The following is a 14,764-nucleotide window of genomic DNA, read 5'->3' on the forward strand; positions in this document are numbered from 1 at the left end:
GTTGTGATTTGGCGCTATATACATGTGCTCTGATGTCACTGTTTATCTCCACAGAAACTACCCAAACAATCTTTCATACAAACTGTTTAAAGGGACATTACAGTGTTGTGGTGGAAATTATGGCAATAGTGTGGGACAACTACATTTTGTTTAAAAAAAATCACAACAGTTGTATGACATTGAATACCCCAATTATGTTTTGATTATTTTACTGATATTTTATTCAGAGATATTTTAAAACATTAGAAAAATGTTTTTTACCACTCATTTTTATCATTGAATATCAAAAGTCTGGGTGTGGGACAAGCACAAAATGGCAATATTTGCATATAATGATGCTGAAAAAAGGTGAAAAAGTCATCATAGACTACTAGAACAAATTTCTTAAAACACTTTCATTGTAAAGATAACTATAAAAGTGTGAAATTTCCCCTTTTTTCTGTTTTTCATACAATATGATCAAAGGACATAAGTGCCTGTAGTCTAAGAATCACCCTTAGATAACCTTTAATTGCTCCTTGAGGAGCTGTGGTCTTTTACTTATTCACTAAATGACTTGATGAATTGCATCTCTTACCGCCGCTGTCTCACCGGCCCACAGCGCTACTTTCGTAATCTTCTGGAAGTCGGGCATTTAATTGTCCAACGGCTGCTGTTCGAGTCATTCCGCTCCTGATTCTGCATTTGACTCTTTTTCAGCTTCACTGGCAAACTGTCGCTTTGTCTCTGCTTTTTTGTTTTTGTTTTTCGCTTTATGTTGTTGGAGCCCTTAGTGTCACGTTGGTATGTGATGAGCCATTTCCAAACAGCTCTTGAGCTTTCTTTAGGAGAGATGGTTTGAAAATTCTTCACTATTTAATGCCAAAATATGTAATCTGTTGGTTTAAATCAAGCCAGGCTTTAGTTTGATGATATTCTTAGAGTAAATGCATTCTGAGACTTACTGTCAAATAGTGTTCCTTTTATTTAAGGCAAGTGTTGTTTCCATTTGCCCACCTTTCTTTTTAATCCACTAGCCATTGTCTTGACACATTTGGACCCTTGTTGCTAACGGCTGCTGACACTGTCTGTACTTCCTGCAGGTGATCCCAAAACCTGGCAGAACAAATCTCTCCCTGGAGACCCGAACTACCTGGTGGGTGCAAACTGTGTGTCTGTGCTCATTGACCACTTCTGAAGAGGGCAACAGCTGGCCTGTTACTGAGTGTGATCAACAGGGGCCGTGCAGCCCTGCTGTGATCCCGCCGCTGCGCTCGGGGATCAACAAAGTGTGAACTCATAATCACACATTTACTGTGCCCCCCCCCCCCCAAAAAAAAATTAAAGAGGAATTGAAAGACAAAAAACACAGAAGAAAGAAGTGGGTGGAGTCCAGCATCCCCAACGCTGTACGTTAGGTTGTTTTTTTTTTTTGTTGTTTTTTTTTTTGGTGCTTTCAAGGCTTGCAAAAAAAAACATGTCAATGGAAGAGATGTTGGAATGCATGACCAGTGCCACAGACTGAATGATCAATATATCTAATTTTTTTCTTTTTTTTTTATGTAGTTTTTGTAAAACATCAGAACACTGCAAGAGAATTTTGGAAACATTTCATACTGTAGTGCAATTTTTGCATAGTGTTTAAAAAAAAAAAAAAAAAAAAAAATCACAAACCGGGAAGTTGGTATATGCAAAACCTCTATTTGTGAGTTCTGTGAGTGGTCATGTGTTTCACTCATGAAGGCTCTGTGAGGAGACATATTGATGGAGGTGTAATCTAGGCATCATGAAGATTTAAAAATATATATCTATATATGAAGAGTCGAGGTTAAGTATTAGAGTCAAATGCAGTTTGTTAAAACTGATGTTTTGTAGCAACGTTTTATCGTAGCTAAATATAATGACTTGTTTTTTTGTTTTTCAAACTCCTGCTGTCTAGAGATCTATGCATGTGCTATGACTCAGGTCCAGAAGCCTGCTACTATGTTCGACACGTGAAATCCCATCGTACACTGCGAGCAGTGATGCCTTATCCGCATATTAACTTTTAAGTCGTCGGACCCTTTGGTTGTAGCGATCACTACGGACGAGTTGTCTCTGCATTTAACGGTGGATTTTTAGCACACGAGAGTAACCGAGGCTGAAGAAACGGTCTGCTTTTGTTTTATTGCTATGCATATGAAGTCTGAGGAAACACAAAAATTAGAAGACGTTTAAATAGTGGCTGTACATATTGCTAGCATCTGGCCTTGGTTCACTGTAAATGAACTTTTGTACATCTTTGTTATTTTGTATAAAAGAGAAAAATGTTTGTTTAAAAAGAGAACGAGCAGTTACATGGGTTTGTATTCTGGTGATACCCTGGAGCCTTGGAACTGACATAAGCAGTAATTAGTCTGACTTTTTTACCAACATATACATACACACTACTTAAGGCATTTTTAACAGTCAGAAAACTTTTTATTCTTATTTACAAACTAGATAAGTGCTTGGTTTAATGATTTTAAAAAGATGTACTTGAGGCGCCCGCTCTGAGTTGTGGGCTCTTCCTTTGTGATACTGGATGCTGTATTGTGTGCCCTGAAATGTATTTTTGTACTAATAGACAATTTATTATGGCACATCAGTACGATTTTTCTTTTGATATAACAGCTTCATCCCAACACTACTTTATTTTCCGGTGTGGCTGACTGTTTTCTTTATTGTTATTATTTATTTATTTTTCAGTTCTGTCTTTTTTGTTTGTTTCTTTGCAGCATATTTCTAAATATACAGCTGTATTAATAAATAAATTCATTTTTGAAATAACTGCTCTGTGGATTTGAGCATTTTGAGTCAGGTGGTCTTGTAAGGACATGAAACTAATTCATTCTTCCTTAGTTCCCCCCACACACACACACCCACCCATGTAATTCTGTAAATTTAGCAATCTGCTGATCATACTGTAATTATTTGCCAGCTACTGTGTGCTGCATTTAGGATGCCTGTTACCAAGTTTTATTTGTTAATAATCTAATGTTTTATTTGTAATAACTTGTTAATAATGGTCATGTGATTAAAATCTGCTGTCGCTCAGCACATTGTGACAAACCACTTTAGTTAAAGTGAAAGAGGAATTACTTTTGTTCCTCATTGCAGTGTCATTGAAACTCGTCAGCAGGAGCACACACTCATTGTGAACTGAATACAACAGTACCCCTTTTCTAATCACCTCCAAAATGGAGCCCATGTTTGTCTGTTAGCAAGATGAGCCGCGGTGGCCACCACTATGGACTATTATTTAAAATAATAATAATAATCAAGCTGCATGTGACAGAATGTCAGCTTTGGCTACATCCATACAAAATCCTTTCCACGGAGTTGTCGATGTTAATCAGAAAAACGGTTCACATTTCTTAAGTACCTTTCAGTGAAAATGGTCTGTCATTGACAACCACACCTGCTCCTAATTTATCATCAATCCAACATCCACTGTCCATGCAGCAGGAGGCAAACACTCTGCCATAATACAAAGGCATTAACAAAGTTGCTTTTATTGTTTATTTGGTACAACGTTCACCAGATTTGAATTGGTTTGTGCTCCAGGAACTGCTGGACTTGTGCATCTGTGGGACAACTGTAAAATCCAATTTGTGTATCAAGGTGAAACTCGGCGCACAAGTTTAAGTCACTATGAACTTGCACAAGTTGGGCATTTGGAGTGTTTTGATTGTAATTTCAGCCACGGGAGTACAGTCTTTGAGATCTTGTGCATAAACGATATGTGACAAAGATTTTGTATACCAAGGTGTAACTTAGCACACAAGGTCACCTCAAGACCTTGGACAAGTTCAAAGTTAGGTGTGTTTTGATTATAATTTTGGCCACCTGGGGGTAGAGTCGCTGAAACCTAGCATATGTGAGAACACCACAGGGTCTTCATGGATTGTGATCAAATTGGGTATTAGAACTTGCACGTTTGAGGGTGGGCTCTGTGATGCAGGTTTGGGTCAAATTCTCTTGATATCAGCATTTGAAGATGAGTTTTGTGCAGAAAATCCTGTATCAACCCCCCCAAAAGCTTTAAAATTGGAGAGCACTTTGTTGCACAGCTGAGTTGTCCACCTGATTGATCGCTGATAGACGTCACTGTAAATAATCTTGATTCAAAGTGGTTTCCAAATGATGACATTAAAAAAAAGGCTCTTTTTTTTCTTCTTCTTTTTAATAAGACTGTTGATACTTTGAAAAAGTTTGCTCTCTGATGGTTCTAGTTTTGAGTTATGTCTGGATATCTTGAATTTGATTTCACGTATTAAGTGATCGTAAAATCCTCGACTTGCTGAAACGTGTTGGATCTGTCCATCAAAACACAACCAGACGTTTACTCACCCAGCCTGTTTGATGAGTGTGTACGTTAGACGGAATGTGCCTTTAGTGCACAGATTGGTCAGATTTGCTGCACTTTGTATCTGTGCCAAAGTTTGCTGATAAACCGTATGACATGTGGCAGCAGTGAGGCTCAAACCTTTATTCATTTTTTATGTCTGACTGAAATACTTCATTCATTCAGTGTTTGTGCAGCAGAAGGACACTTTCTGCATCTTCCTTTAAAAACAGAAAAGCTTCACACAATTTTATGAAATGCTCCAGTTTACCCAGACGAGTGCACTTAGTAAAGTCGAGGCAAAAGGCAGCAAAATTTAAATACTAAACATAAAGAATAATGACACCTTGTCAGCATTATAAATTTACAAAATCTATAATTATTTAGAAAAACACTTCTTCAAATGTGGTGACATGTTTGTCCCTGAGATTGGTTGATTGATAAGTTTGAGTTAAATATTACACACCTTTTGTATATATAAAAAAGTTACAAACATGCTGTGTGTTAGAATTTGATTTGGTGAGAAGTTATTTCTTTGCACAGCTCCTGGCTGAGGCGGACGTACGTCTTTTTCTCAGGATGTAAGAAGTATAAAGGATCTTTGATGAGAGCTGGATTGAATCCTTCCTCAACCAGCTTCACTTTCTTCATCTTGAAGGTCCCAGTCATCTCCAGGTTTGGCTGCCAAAACACAATTTACAGTTTTTTTTTGTTTTTTTTGTTTAATGGCATAAAAACACTTAACCCATACCTGTGATGTTTTAACAGGCTGCCCAGCCTGAACTCTGATATATTTTTTGTACCTTTAGAAACTCAAATATTCATGAGCGAGTTTATCATCAGTCTTAGAGGAAGATTTTGGTCTTTGAGTGGAAACAAAATCACATTTTCAGTATAAACAATTTTAGAGAATCACCTATTTCTAGGCGTACTGCTACTCACAGCTGATATAATTACACCGACTGCTGACAAGCCGCGTTAAACGGAAATACTAACTGCAGTTACCATCTGTTGCAGGTAGCCTCGTGGTGTTATGTTGGGGTTAACCAGTTAGCCTGCCAGTAGTCAAATCCATCCTGTTACCAGTATAATTAACATTCATCTCTGCTGTCAACCTTAAACTCTTCTTCGAACGGCCATTTTCAGCTTTTTCAGCACCTTTTCCGGCAGCTAGGTTTATGTTTTGTGCGCCTGCAGGTTCAGCTTATATCAGTGCCTGAGTTTTGGTTTTGGTGAAGAACAAATGGTAAAGGGACTGCATTTATATAGCGCTTTCCATCTGCATCAGATGCTTAAAGCACTTTACAATTCTGCTTCACATACACCCAAACACCCCGATGTCAGGGTGCTGTCATACAAGGTGCTCACTACACACTGGGAGCAACTTTGGGATTAAGGACCTTGCCCAAGGGCCCTTAGTGATTTTCCGGTCAGGCTGGGATTTCAACTGAGGACCTCTGGTCTGAAGCCCAACACTTAAGCACTAGACCATCCCCTCCAAAAAGAACAAGTAGCCAGGTTATGTAAACTTCTCATTTTCATGAAGGACTGAAGGTGACGGAGCTCTGCACTCTTAACCTGTAAGGACCATATTATTCATCGTTCACCAGATCTCAGGTTACTTCACTTGTTGTGGGTCTGGCTATACATTCAGCCCTCCAATGAGTCAAGGAGAGACCTGACTGACATTTACGGCATGACATAAGGAGGCGCTGGCGGACGAATTAGAACAACTGTTTTAAGTGAACTGAAGTGAAAGTAACATCTGGTCCTTCACTACAACCAGCAGCTATCATAGTTGATCAGCAAATATAGAATATTGATGTTACCACGGTAACAACTGCAACATTTTCAGCACTGATGACAGTAAGGCATGTCCATGTCAACTTAAATTGGCCAATATTGATGGTGTGGATTGCTGTTTGGTCAGTGATTTTGGCACAGACATTGCACAATGTATAAATATGGTTATGCTTTGTCAGTTACCTACAGTGTATCCAGAAAGTATTCACAGCACTTAACTTTTCCACGTTTTTATTTTTATTTTTTAAGTATTCACAGCCTTTGCCATGAAGCTCAAAATTGAGCTTAGGTGCATCTTGTTTCCAGTGATCATCCTTGAGATGTTTCTACAGCTTAATTGGGGAGAAAGAGGAGAACCTTCAGAAGGACAACCATCTCTGCAGCAATCTACCAATCAGGCCTGTATGGTAGAGTGGCCAGATGGAAGCCACTCCTTAGTAAAAGGCACATGGCAGCCCATCTGGAGTTTGTCAAGAGGCACCTGAAGTACTCTCAGACCATGAGAAACAAAATTCTCTGGTCTGATGAGACAAAGCTTGAACTCTTTGGCGTGAATGCCAGGTGTCATGTTTGGACGAAACCAGGCACCATCCCTACAGTGAAGCATGGTGGTGGCAACATCATGCTGTGGGGATGTTTTTCAGAGGCAGGAACTGGGAGACTAGTCAGGATTGAGGGAAAAGATGAATGCAGCAATGTACAGAGACATCCTGGATGAAAACCTGCTCCAGAGCACGCTTGAACCTGATGGAGCTTGACAGATGCTGCAAAAAGGAATTGACAAAACTACCCAAAGATAGGTGCACCAAGGTTGTGGCATCATATTCAAGAAGACTTGAATGAGACTTGACTGTAATTGCTGCCAAAGGTGCATCAACAAAAGTATTGAGTAAAGGGTGTGAATACTTACGTACATGTGATTTCTTAGTTTTTTATTTTTCATAAATTTGCAAAAAAATAAAATAAAATAAGTCATTATGGGGTGTTGTGAGTAGAATTTTGAGGGGGAAAATGAATTTACTCTTTTGGATTAAGACTGTAACATAAAATGTGGACAAAGTGAAGCGCTGTGAATACTTACTCTTCTCCCGCAGCCAAAAATATTACAAACAACAATCAGCTGACCATTTCCACTGTAAATACCCGTTATAAAGGGCATGTGTTTGTGAATGAGGCACTGAATGAAGTAATTGTTACACAGGGACTGCAAGGACTTGTCTTCTTCCTGTGTGTCTGTCCATGTGTAATCAAAATAAGCTGAGTTTTAATCCAATTTGGACCAAACCTTTTGAAGAGATTTTTGGGTCAGCCAAGGTTATCATAATTTTTTCTCAGTAAATGTATTTCTAAAGGTGGCATTGACATGAAATATGGCTACTTTGAGTAATTTGTAAAGGATAAACTAAAGTGAACTTATATCACCTTTCTGCTGGTCACATGACCTTTGACCTTGGGTTGACTTTTAAAGGTCAAACTCCAATCTATTAAAACAAAGCTGTATTGGCTCCAAACTGTTAAAACGGTTTGGAGCCAATACAGCTTAAACATGGCAAAAGGGTTGTGTGTTAGTAAATGATTAAGTGCTTCAGTTTGAGACAGAATTAATCAAATGTCAAGGCCACACACGACCATTACTGAATATCACAGAAATACAAGTGCAAAAAAATTTGAATATCATGAAAAAGTAAAATAACGTTTAAGTATTTCAGAAAGTGAAAATTTTCCATCTTCTAGATTGACTGCATATAAACTAAAATGTTCCAAGTGTTTTTTTGTTTGTTTGTTTGTGGGGGGGTTTTTTGTTTGGTTTTTTTGGGGGGTTTTTTGGTTGGTTGGTTGGTTGTTTTTTTTTGGGGGGGGGGGGGGGGGGTAATTACAGCTTACAGCTCCAAAAAAACAGAAAACGTGTAACTCAGAATATTAGAATATTTCATGAGATCAATCCACAAAAAGGATTCATATTACAGATATGTAAAACCTCTGAAAAGTATGTTAATTTATGCACTCAGTACTTGGTTGAGGCTCCGTCTACATGATTACTGTATTAATGCTGGGTGTGATGGAGGTGATCAGCCTGTGACCCTGCTGAGGTCTTATGGAAGTCCAGGTTGCTTTAGCAACCTTCATGTCGTCTGTATTGTTGGTTTTGGTGTCTCTCACCTTCCTCTTGACAATATCCCATAAAGAATCTTTGAGGTACTGTCTGTGGGGCCAATCATGTACAGTAACATGATGCTCAGCAAACCAGATACTAGTAGTTTTGGTACTGTGGGTAGGTGTCAAGTCCACTTGTCAGCAGATGGAAGCATCCAGTGCTCTTAAATCTCCTCCATGTCTGCATTGACTTTGGACTTACAACACAGTGGACCAACATCACTTCCCACCTGAAAAGAGAACTTTGGACCACTGAGTAATGGTCTCTTTCTTTTTCTCCTTACTCCAGGTAACATGCTTCTGACATTGTCTCTGGTTCAGGAGTGCTTTGACACAAAGAATGTGGCGTTTGTCTCCCATTTGCTGGACATGTCTGCATGGTGGCTCTCTCTCTGTGAACTGACTCCAGCCTCAGTCCGCTCCTTGTGAAGTTCCCCCAAGTTCTTGAATCGGCTTTGCTCAACTATTTTCTCAAGGCTGTAGTTATCCCTGTTGCTTGTTCATTTTTTTCCAAGAACACTTTTCCCTTCCAGTCAACTTTCCATGAATATGCTTTGATACAGCACTCTGCACACAGCCAGCCATTTCAACAATGACCTTATGGGGTTTATCTCCCTGTGGAGGGTGTCAGTGAATGCCTTCTGAACATCTGTCAAGTCAGCAGTCTTCTCCATGACTGTGGTTGTGTGTAATGAACCAGAGTCAGAAATTCATAGTATGGATATTGCATAAATAGTGTCTTGAAATTAAATATTCTAATATTTTGAGATGGGTTTTTTTTCTATTTTTTAAGACCATAATTAAAATAAAACAAATTCTTGAAACATTTTATATTTAATTAGTCTGGAACATGTAATATCTGCACTTTCTGAAATATGTGACAAAAAGTATTGAACTGGAATTTGTGTGGCTCAGTATCAAACTTATAAGGGTCTAGTTAACTATCAGGTTTGGACTATCCATAATGAAATTAAGATTAGGGTTACACAGTAAATCTAGCTGACAAAAACAAACCTGACATAGAGGAATTCGTGGATATCTGCCCTGGGGATCCCGAGCAGAAACAATCTGACACAGCTTTTGTTTGATGATCTTCTAATAACTACTGGAAATCAGAAGAACTGTTTTCTTTCATCTCCATGTCCACTTTTTCAAAAACTGACCACTTTAAACCATTTGAAACTGCGCAACCATGCAATAAACAAAAAGCACAGGCTCCAAATGATTTAAACTCTTGATATCTAACTAGAGAAAGGTCTATTTTGAGTGTTGGCAGATGTATGTGCTCTACTGTATTTTCCACATTTCCTATCTAAATAGCTGGTTTTACCTGAACCCTGATGAAATACGGTCTTGCATAATTCGGGAGGTAGTTGATGACTTGCTTGTAGGTGTCTAAACAGTCGAAATCTTCCCCTTCTCTCAAAGTGACAGCTGCCATGCCAATCCGTCCTTCATGACCTTAGCAGAATGTTTGAGTCAAGGTAAATAGAAAATATTAAAATTCACCACATATTTGTGTAAGTGGTGTCTGTAAATGTAGAAAGCATTCCAACAGAAGTATTTACCTTCAATTTTAACACCGTAGACATTCGCCTCCAAAATGCAGTGAACCATTGTGAGAATATCTGCAACCTCTGACGTGGCCACATTCTCTCCTTTCCATCTGCAGCAACATGAGTAAGAAAACAGCAAACTCATAAGCTTAAAGTCTGGAATTCATATTCCATGATTTGTTGACTGGACCAAACCTGAAACGTGTGTTTGTTTCATGATGCATGAATGAGAATTTGTCTGTGCACGATGGATGAAGCTGTATTGTTATATATTGATGTTTTTTATTTAAATTTAAAATTTTATTTAACGGGGTCAATCCCATTGAGACACAAAGATCTCTTTTCCAAGGGAAGCCTGGCCAAGAAAGCAGCTTAAAAACAAAGTTTCAAAGAGAGAACACAGAATCAGACAACAAAAAACAGACAAATACAATCTGGTCTGGTCAACTGAGTTAATGTGGGGCTTTCATAAGCAGGAACAAGAATGATATGAGGCAGATACTATGTTCCTCATAATGTTTTTAAATGCTCCAAGAGAAGTTAGTTCCCTCAAGTTCAAAGATCTCTGTAGTGAGTTCCAGGGCGGGCTTGGGTGTCTTCCTGCCATTTGAAAAAAATCATAAATTTGGTTTTAGAAACATTAAGAACGAGTTTCAAATTTACAAGGTGATGTTCCATAAGGTTAAAGGCGGACTGTAAAAAGCCAATGGCCTCAGCAAGGGTAGAGCCACAACAGTAAATAAGTGTCATCAGCATAAAAATGGAATTTAGCATCAGGGACATTTCTGCCATCACGAACATGGTGTCCATCACGAACACCATGTTCGAGCACAAGGGTGTCCATAAGTGCACGTGGCACCAGGACACCCTGAGCCGGAGGTCGATGATCGACTTTGTAGTCGTATCATCTGACCTTCGGCCACTTGGCTCGGACACTCGAGTGAAGAGAGGGGCAGAGCTGTCAACCGATCACCACCTGGTGGTGAGTTGGATCCGCTGGGAGGGGAGGAAGCGGTCAGACCTTGCAGGCCCAAACATATCGTGAGGGTCTGCTGAGAACAACTGGCAGAACCCTCTGTCAGCGAGGTCTTCAACTCCCACCTCCGGGAGAGCTTCTCTCAGATTCCGGGGGAGGTTGGAGACATGGAGTCTGAGTGGACCATGTTCTCCACCTCCACTGTCGATGCGGCCACTCGTAGCTGTGGTCGCAAGGTCTCTGGTGCCTGTCGCGGCGGCAATCCCCAAACCCGGTGGTGGACACCGGAAGTAAGGGATGCCGTCAAACTGAAGAAGAAGTCCTACTTATCTTTGTTGGTAGGTGGGACCCCAGGGGCAGCTGAAAAGTACCGGCAGGCCAAGTGTGCCGCAGCCCGTGCAGTCGCAGAGGCAAAAACTCGGGTCTGGGAGGAGTTTGGGGAGGCCATGGAGGAGGACTATCGGTCGGCCTCGAAGACATTCTGGCAAACCGTCCGAACCCTCAGGAGGCAGAAGCAGCTCTCCACCAGCACTGTTTACGGTGCAGGTGGTTGAGCTGTTGACCCTGACTGGGGATGTTGTCGGGCGGTGGAAGGAGTACTTCGAGGATCTCCTCAATCCCATTGTCACGTCTTCCGAAGAGGAAGCAGAGACTGGGGAGGCAGACTCATCCATTACCCAGGCCGAAGTCACCGAGGTGGTTAGAAAGCTCCTCGGTGGCAAGGCTCCTGGGGTGGATGAAATCCGTCCTGAGTACCTTAAGTCTCTGGATGTTGTGGGACTGTCTTGGCTGACATGCCTCTGCAACATCGCGTGGCGATCAGGGACAGTGTCTCTGGATTGGCAGACCGGGGTGGTAGTCCCTCTGTTTAAGAAGGGGGACCGGAGGGTGTGTTCCAACTATAGGGGGATCACACTCCTCAGCCTCCCCGGTAAGGTCTATTCCACAGTACTGGAGAGGAGAATTCGACCGATGGTTGAACCTCGGATTCAGGAGGAGCAGTATGGTTTTCGTCCTGGTTGCGGTACACTGGACCAGCTCTACACGCTCCATCGGGTGATAGAGGGTTCATGGGAGTTCACCCAACCAGTCCACATGTGTTTTGTGGATCTGGAGAAGGCGTTCGACCGTGTCCCTTGGGGCTCCCTGTGGGGAGTGCTCCGGGAGTACGGGGTCCTTTGCTAAGGGCTATCCGGTCCCTGTACGACCGCAGCAGGAGCTTGGTTCGCATTGCTGGTAGTAAGTCAAACCTGTTTCCAGTGCACGTTGGCCTCCGCCAGGGCTGCCCTTTGTCACCGGTTCTGTTCATTATTTTTATGGACAGAATTTCTAGGCGCAGCCAGGGTGTAGAGGGGGTCTGGTTTGGGAACCACAGAATCTCGTCTCTGCTGTTTGTGGACGATGTGGTTCTGTTGGCTTCTTCAAATCAGGACCTTCAGCATGCACTGGGGTGGTTTGCAGCCGAGTGTGAAGCGTCCGGGATGAAAATCAGCACCTCCAAATCCGAGGCCATGGTTCTCGACCGGAAAAAGGTGCTTTGGCCTCTTCAGGTCGGTGGAGTGTCCTTGCCTCAAGTGGAGGAGTTTAAGTATCTCGGGGTCTTGTTCACGAGTGAGGGACGGATGGAGCGTGAGATCGATAGACGGATCGGTGCAGCATCTGCAGTGATGCAATCACTGTATCGGACCGTCATGGTGAAGAGAGAGCTGAGTAGGGGGGCAAAGCTCTCGATTTACCGATCGATCTACGTTCCTATCCTCACCTATGGTCATGAGATTTGGCTCATGACCGAAAGAACGAGATCGCGAGTACAAGCGGCCGAGATGAGTTTCCTCCGCAGGGTGGCTGGGCGCTCCCTTAGTGATAGGGTGAGGAGCTCGGTCACTTGGAAGGAGCTCGGAGTCGAGCCGCTGCTCCTCCACGTCGAAAGGAGTCAGTTGAGGTGGCTCGGGCATCTTTTCCGGATGCTCCCTGGACGCCTCGCTGGAGAGGTGTTCCGGGCACGTCCCATTGGGAAGAGGCCCCGGGGAAGACCCAGGACACGCTGGAGGGACTACATCTCTCGGCTGGCTTGGGAACGCCTTGGGTGGGATAGTTCGCAAACCAACCCACTGCTTGCTTTGACAGACCATTATTCAGCAATCGTTGTTTCAAGATGGAATGATTCACAGTGTTAAAGGCCTTAGAGAGGTCAACAAAGAGAGTTGTACAAAATTGTTTCTTGTCCAATGATTCTATAATGTCGTTTGTGAGGCTGTGATGGTACTATGTTGCTTCCTGAAACCGGATTGATATGGAGAGAGAATGTGTTTTTTTGGAGAAAGTCCTTCAGCTGATTAGTCATCAACCTCTCAAGGACCTTTGACAAAATGCATAACTTAGAAATAGGTCAATAGTTATTCAAACAGATGGGATCACCCCCTTTTAAAAGAGGAAGAACATGAGTGACCTTCCAAATTGCAGGGATACAATTATTGGTGATTGTGAGATTGAAAATACATTGGATAGGTTTAGCAATTAAATCAGCAGCTAACTTTAAAAACCAAGGTTCTAAACCATCTGGGCCAGGAGATTTTGTAATATCCAGAGAAAGGAGAGCTCTATAAACTTCTTCCACTGTGAACAATGTGAAACAAACAGGCTGACCAACAGGTATGTGACCATCATCTGGAACAGGGGGCACTGGACCTGAGGCTGGTAAGACAGTTGGGGGGGGAAGATTTAGAGAACAGGGAACCAGAGGTGATAAAATGCTTATTAAAGCAGTCAAGCATGGAAGCCCTTCAACACTTGCAACTATTTTAATCATCAATAACAAATTGTCGTTTATCAAAAAAATTTTCTGACTTGAGCCTCAATCACAAATCTCAGAATTTGTTCATTTATTGTTGTTCAGGAAAAGGAATGGTGTAAATGGTTTTGGTAGAGTTTTACATTATGTTTTTGTTTGTTTGTTTGTTTGGAAGTGTGCCGTCTTGCTTGTACCTGATGCACAACCTGCAGCGGTGGTGAACAAAGGCTGCAATGTGCAAGAAAAGAGTTTCTTTTTCTGCATAAAATCTAAGATCTAACGTTTGAGGTGCTACATCATTGAGGAGGTGAAGCTTCTGTCAACTGTGCGGGGAATCGCTTTTCAATTTTCCGTGTGGGGGGGGGAGGTTGCCAATCATAAAAAATTTTACATTTGTTGCTACACATTTTTTTGGGGGGGGGGGGTAAAGCATCCCTTTGTTCTTGCTAGTCTGGTCTGAAACTTGCCTGAAAGTGTCACCAACTCGATCCTGGAAGTACACAAAGTTATCATGGTCAATCCGAAGCAGATCGCCAGTGTTGAAGTACAGGTCCCCTTTTTCCATGACATCACGTAGCCTCTTCTTCTCGGTCTGTTGCTGGTTGCCAGCGTAACCGATGAAAGGAGATCTCTTTGTAATCTTTCCCACCAACAGTCCCGTCTCAGCTGGGAAGCAGAGAAAGAACAATGCAGAACTAAACTCCATTTATTGGTTTAAATGAAGACAAAAGAAGTTTGGCTCACCTTTAGCGACCTGGATGCACAGACCCTCAGAGTTCCTCACAGGTTCCCCTTTCTCAATGTCAAACTTGATCAGCTTGTAAGGAAGAAACAGCTGCCAAGAAGAGAACAAACGTTTACAGGCTCATCCTCACTTGTGATGACATTTTTGTAGTTTTGCACACTTGAACATGTTGGTCTACACACCCTGTGCAAGAAATTGATGCGGCCGACTGCGCCGATCTTGGAAGTGTAGTTAATGAAGCCAATGTTACCCTCAGTGGCAGCGTACAATTCTCTGACTTTGATGTCACCAAAGCGATTGAGAAACTCTGTCCAAATGTCTGTCCGAACACCGTTGCCAATGGCGAGTCTCACTCTGTGGTGCCTGTCGCTGTCTTTCTGCAGACACCACATAG

At 41.9% G+C, this 14,764-nt stretch overlaps 2 protein-coding genes across 11 annotated transcripts in view; one reads left to right on the forward strand and one right to left on the reverse strand.

The window, feature by feature from the left end:
• tjp1b (tight junction protein 1b) overlaps positions 1 to 2,283 on the forward strand; it is a 249,644-nt gene extending 247,361 nt beyond the window's left edge. For all 10 annotated transcript variants that reach the window (XM_034176217.1, XM_034176219.1, XM_034176220.1 and 7 more), the window contains 2 exons: positions 1,083 to 1,388; positions 1,919 to 2,283. In XM_034176217.1, coding sequence (XP_034032108.1) covers positions 1,083 to 1,177 — 95 coding nt within the window. In that variant the 3' untranslated portion in view covers positions 1,178 to 1,388; positions 1,919 to 2,283. The remainder of the gene's footprint in view (positions 1 to 1,082; positions 1,389 to 1,918) is intronic.
• A 337-nt stretch (positions 2,284 to 2,620) lies between these two features.
• The window catches only part of zgc:101540 (hsFATP2a_ACSVL_like domain-containing protein), a 28,965-nt gene continuing 16,821 nt past the window's right edge, over positions 2,621 to 14,764 (reverse strand). The window contains exons 5-10 of the mRNA XM_034176227.1: positions 14,553 to 14,747; positions 14,370 to 14,460; positions 14,093 to 14,291; positions 9,871 to 9,968; positions 9,633 to 9,763; positions 2,621 to 5,026 (exon numbers count right to left, since the gene is read on the reverse strand). Of these exons, the coding sequence (XP_034032118.1) occupies positions 4,850 to 5,026; positions 9,633 to 9,763; positions 9,871 to 9,968; positions 14,093 to 14,291; positions 14,370 to 14,460; positions 14,553 to 14,747 (891 nt within the window). The 3' untranslated portion in view covers positions 2,621 to 4,849. The remainder of the gene's footprint in view (positions 5,027 to 9,632; positions 9,764 to 9,870; positions 9,969 to 14,092; positions 14,292 to 14,369; positions 14,461 to 14,552; positions 14,748 to 14,764) is intronic.

The sequence above is a fragment of the Thalassophryne amazonica genome, chromosome 8 (genome assembly GCF_902500255.1).
Source record: "Thalassophryne amazonica chromosome 8, fThaAma1.1, whole genome shotgun sequence".
Taxonomy (NCBI): domain Eukaryota; kingdom Metazoa; phylum Chordata; class Actinopteri; order Batrachoidiformes; family Batrachoididae; genus Thalassophryne; species Thalassophryne amazonica.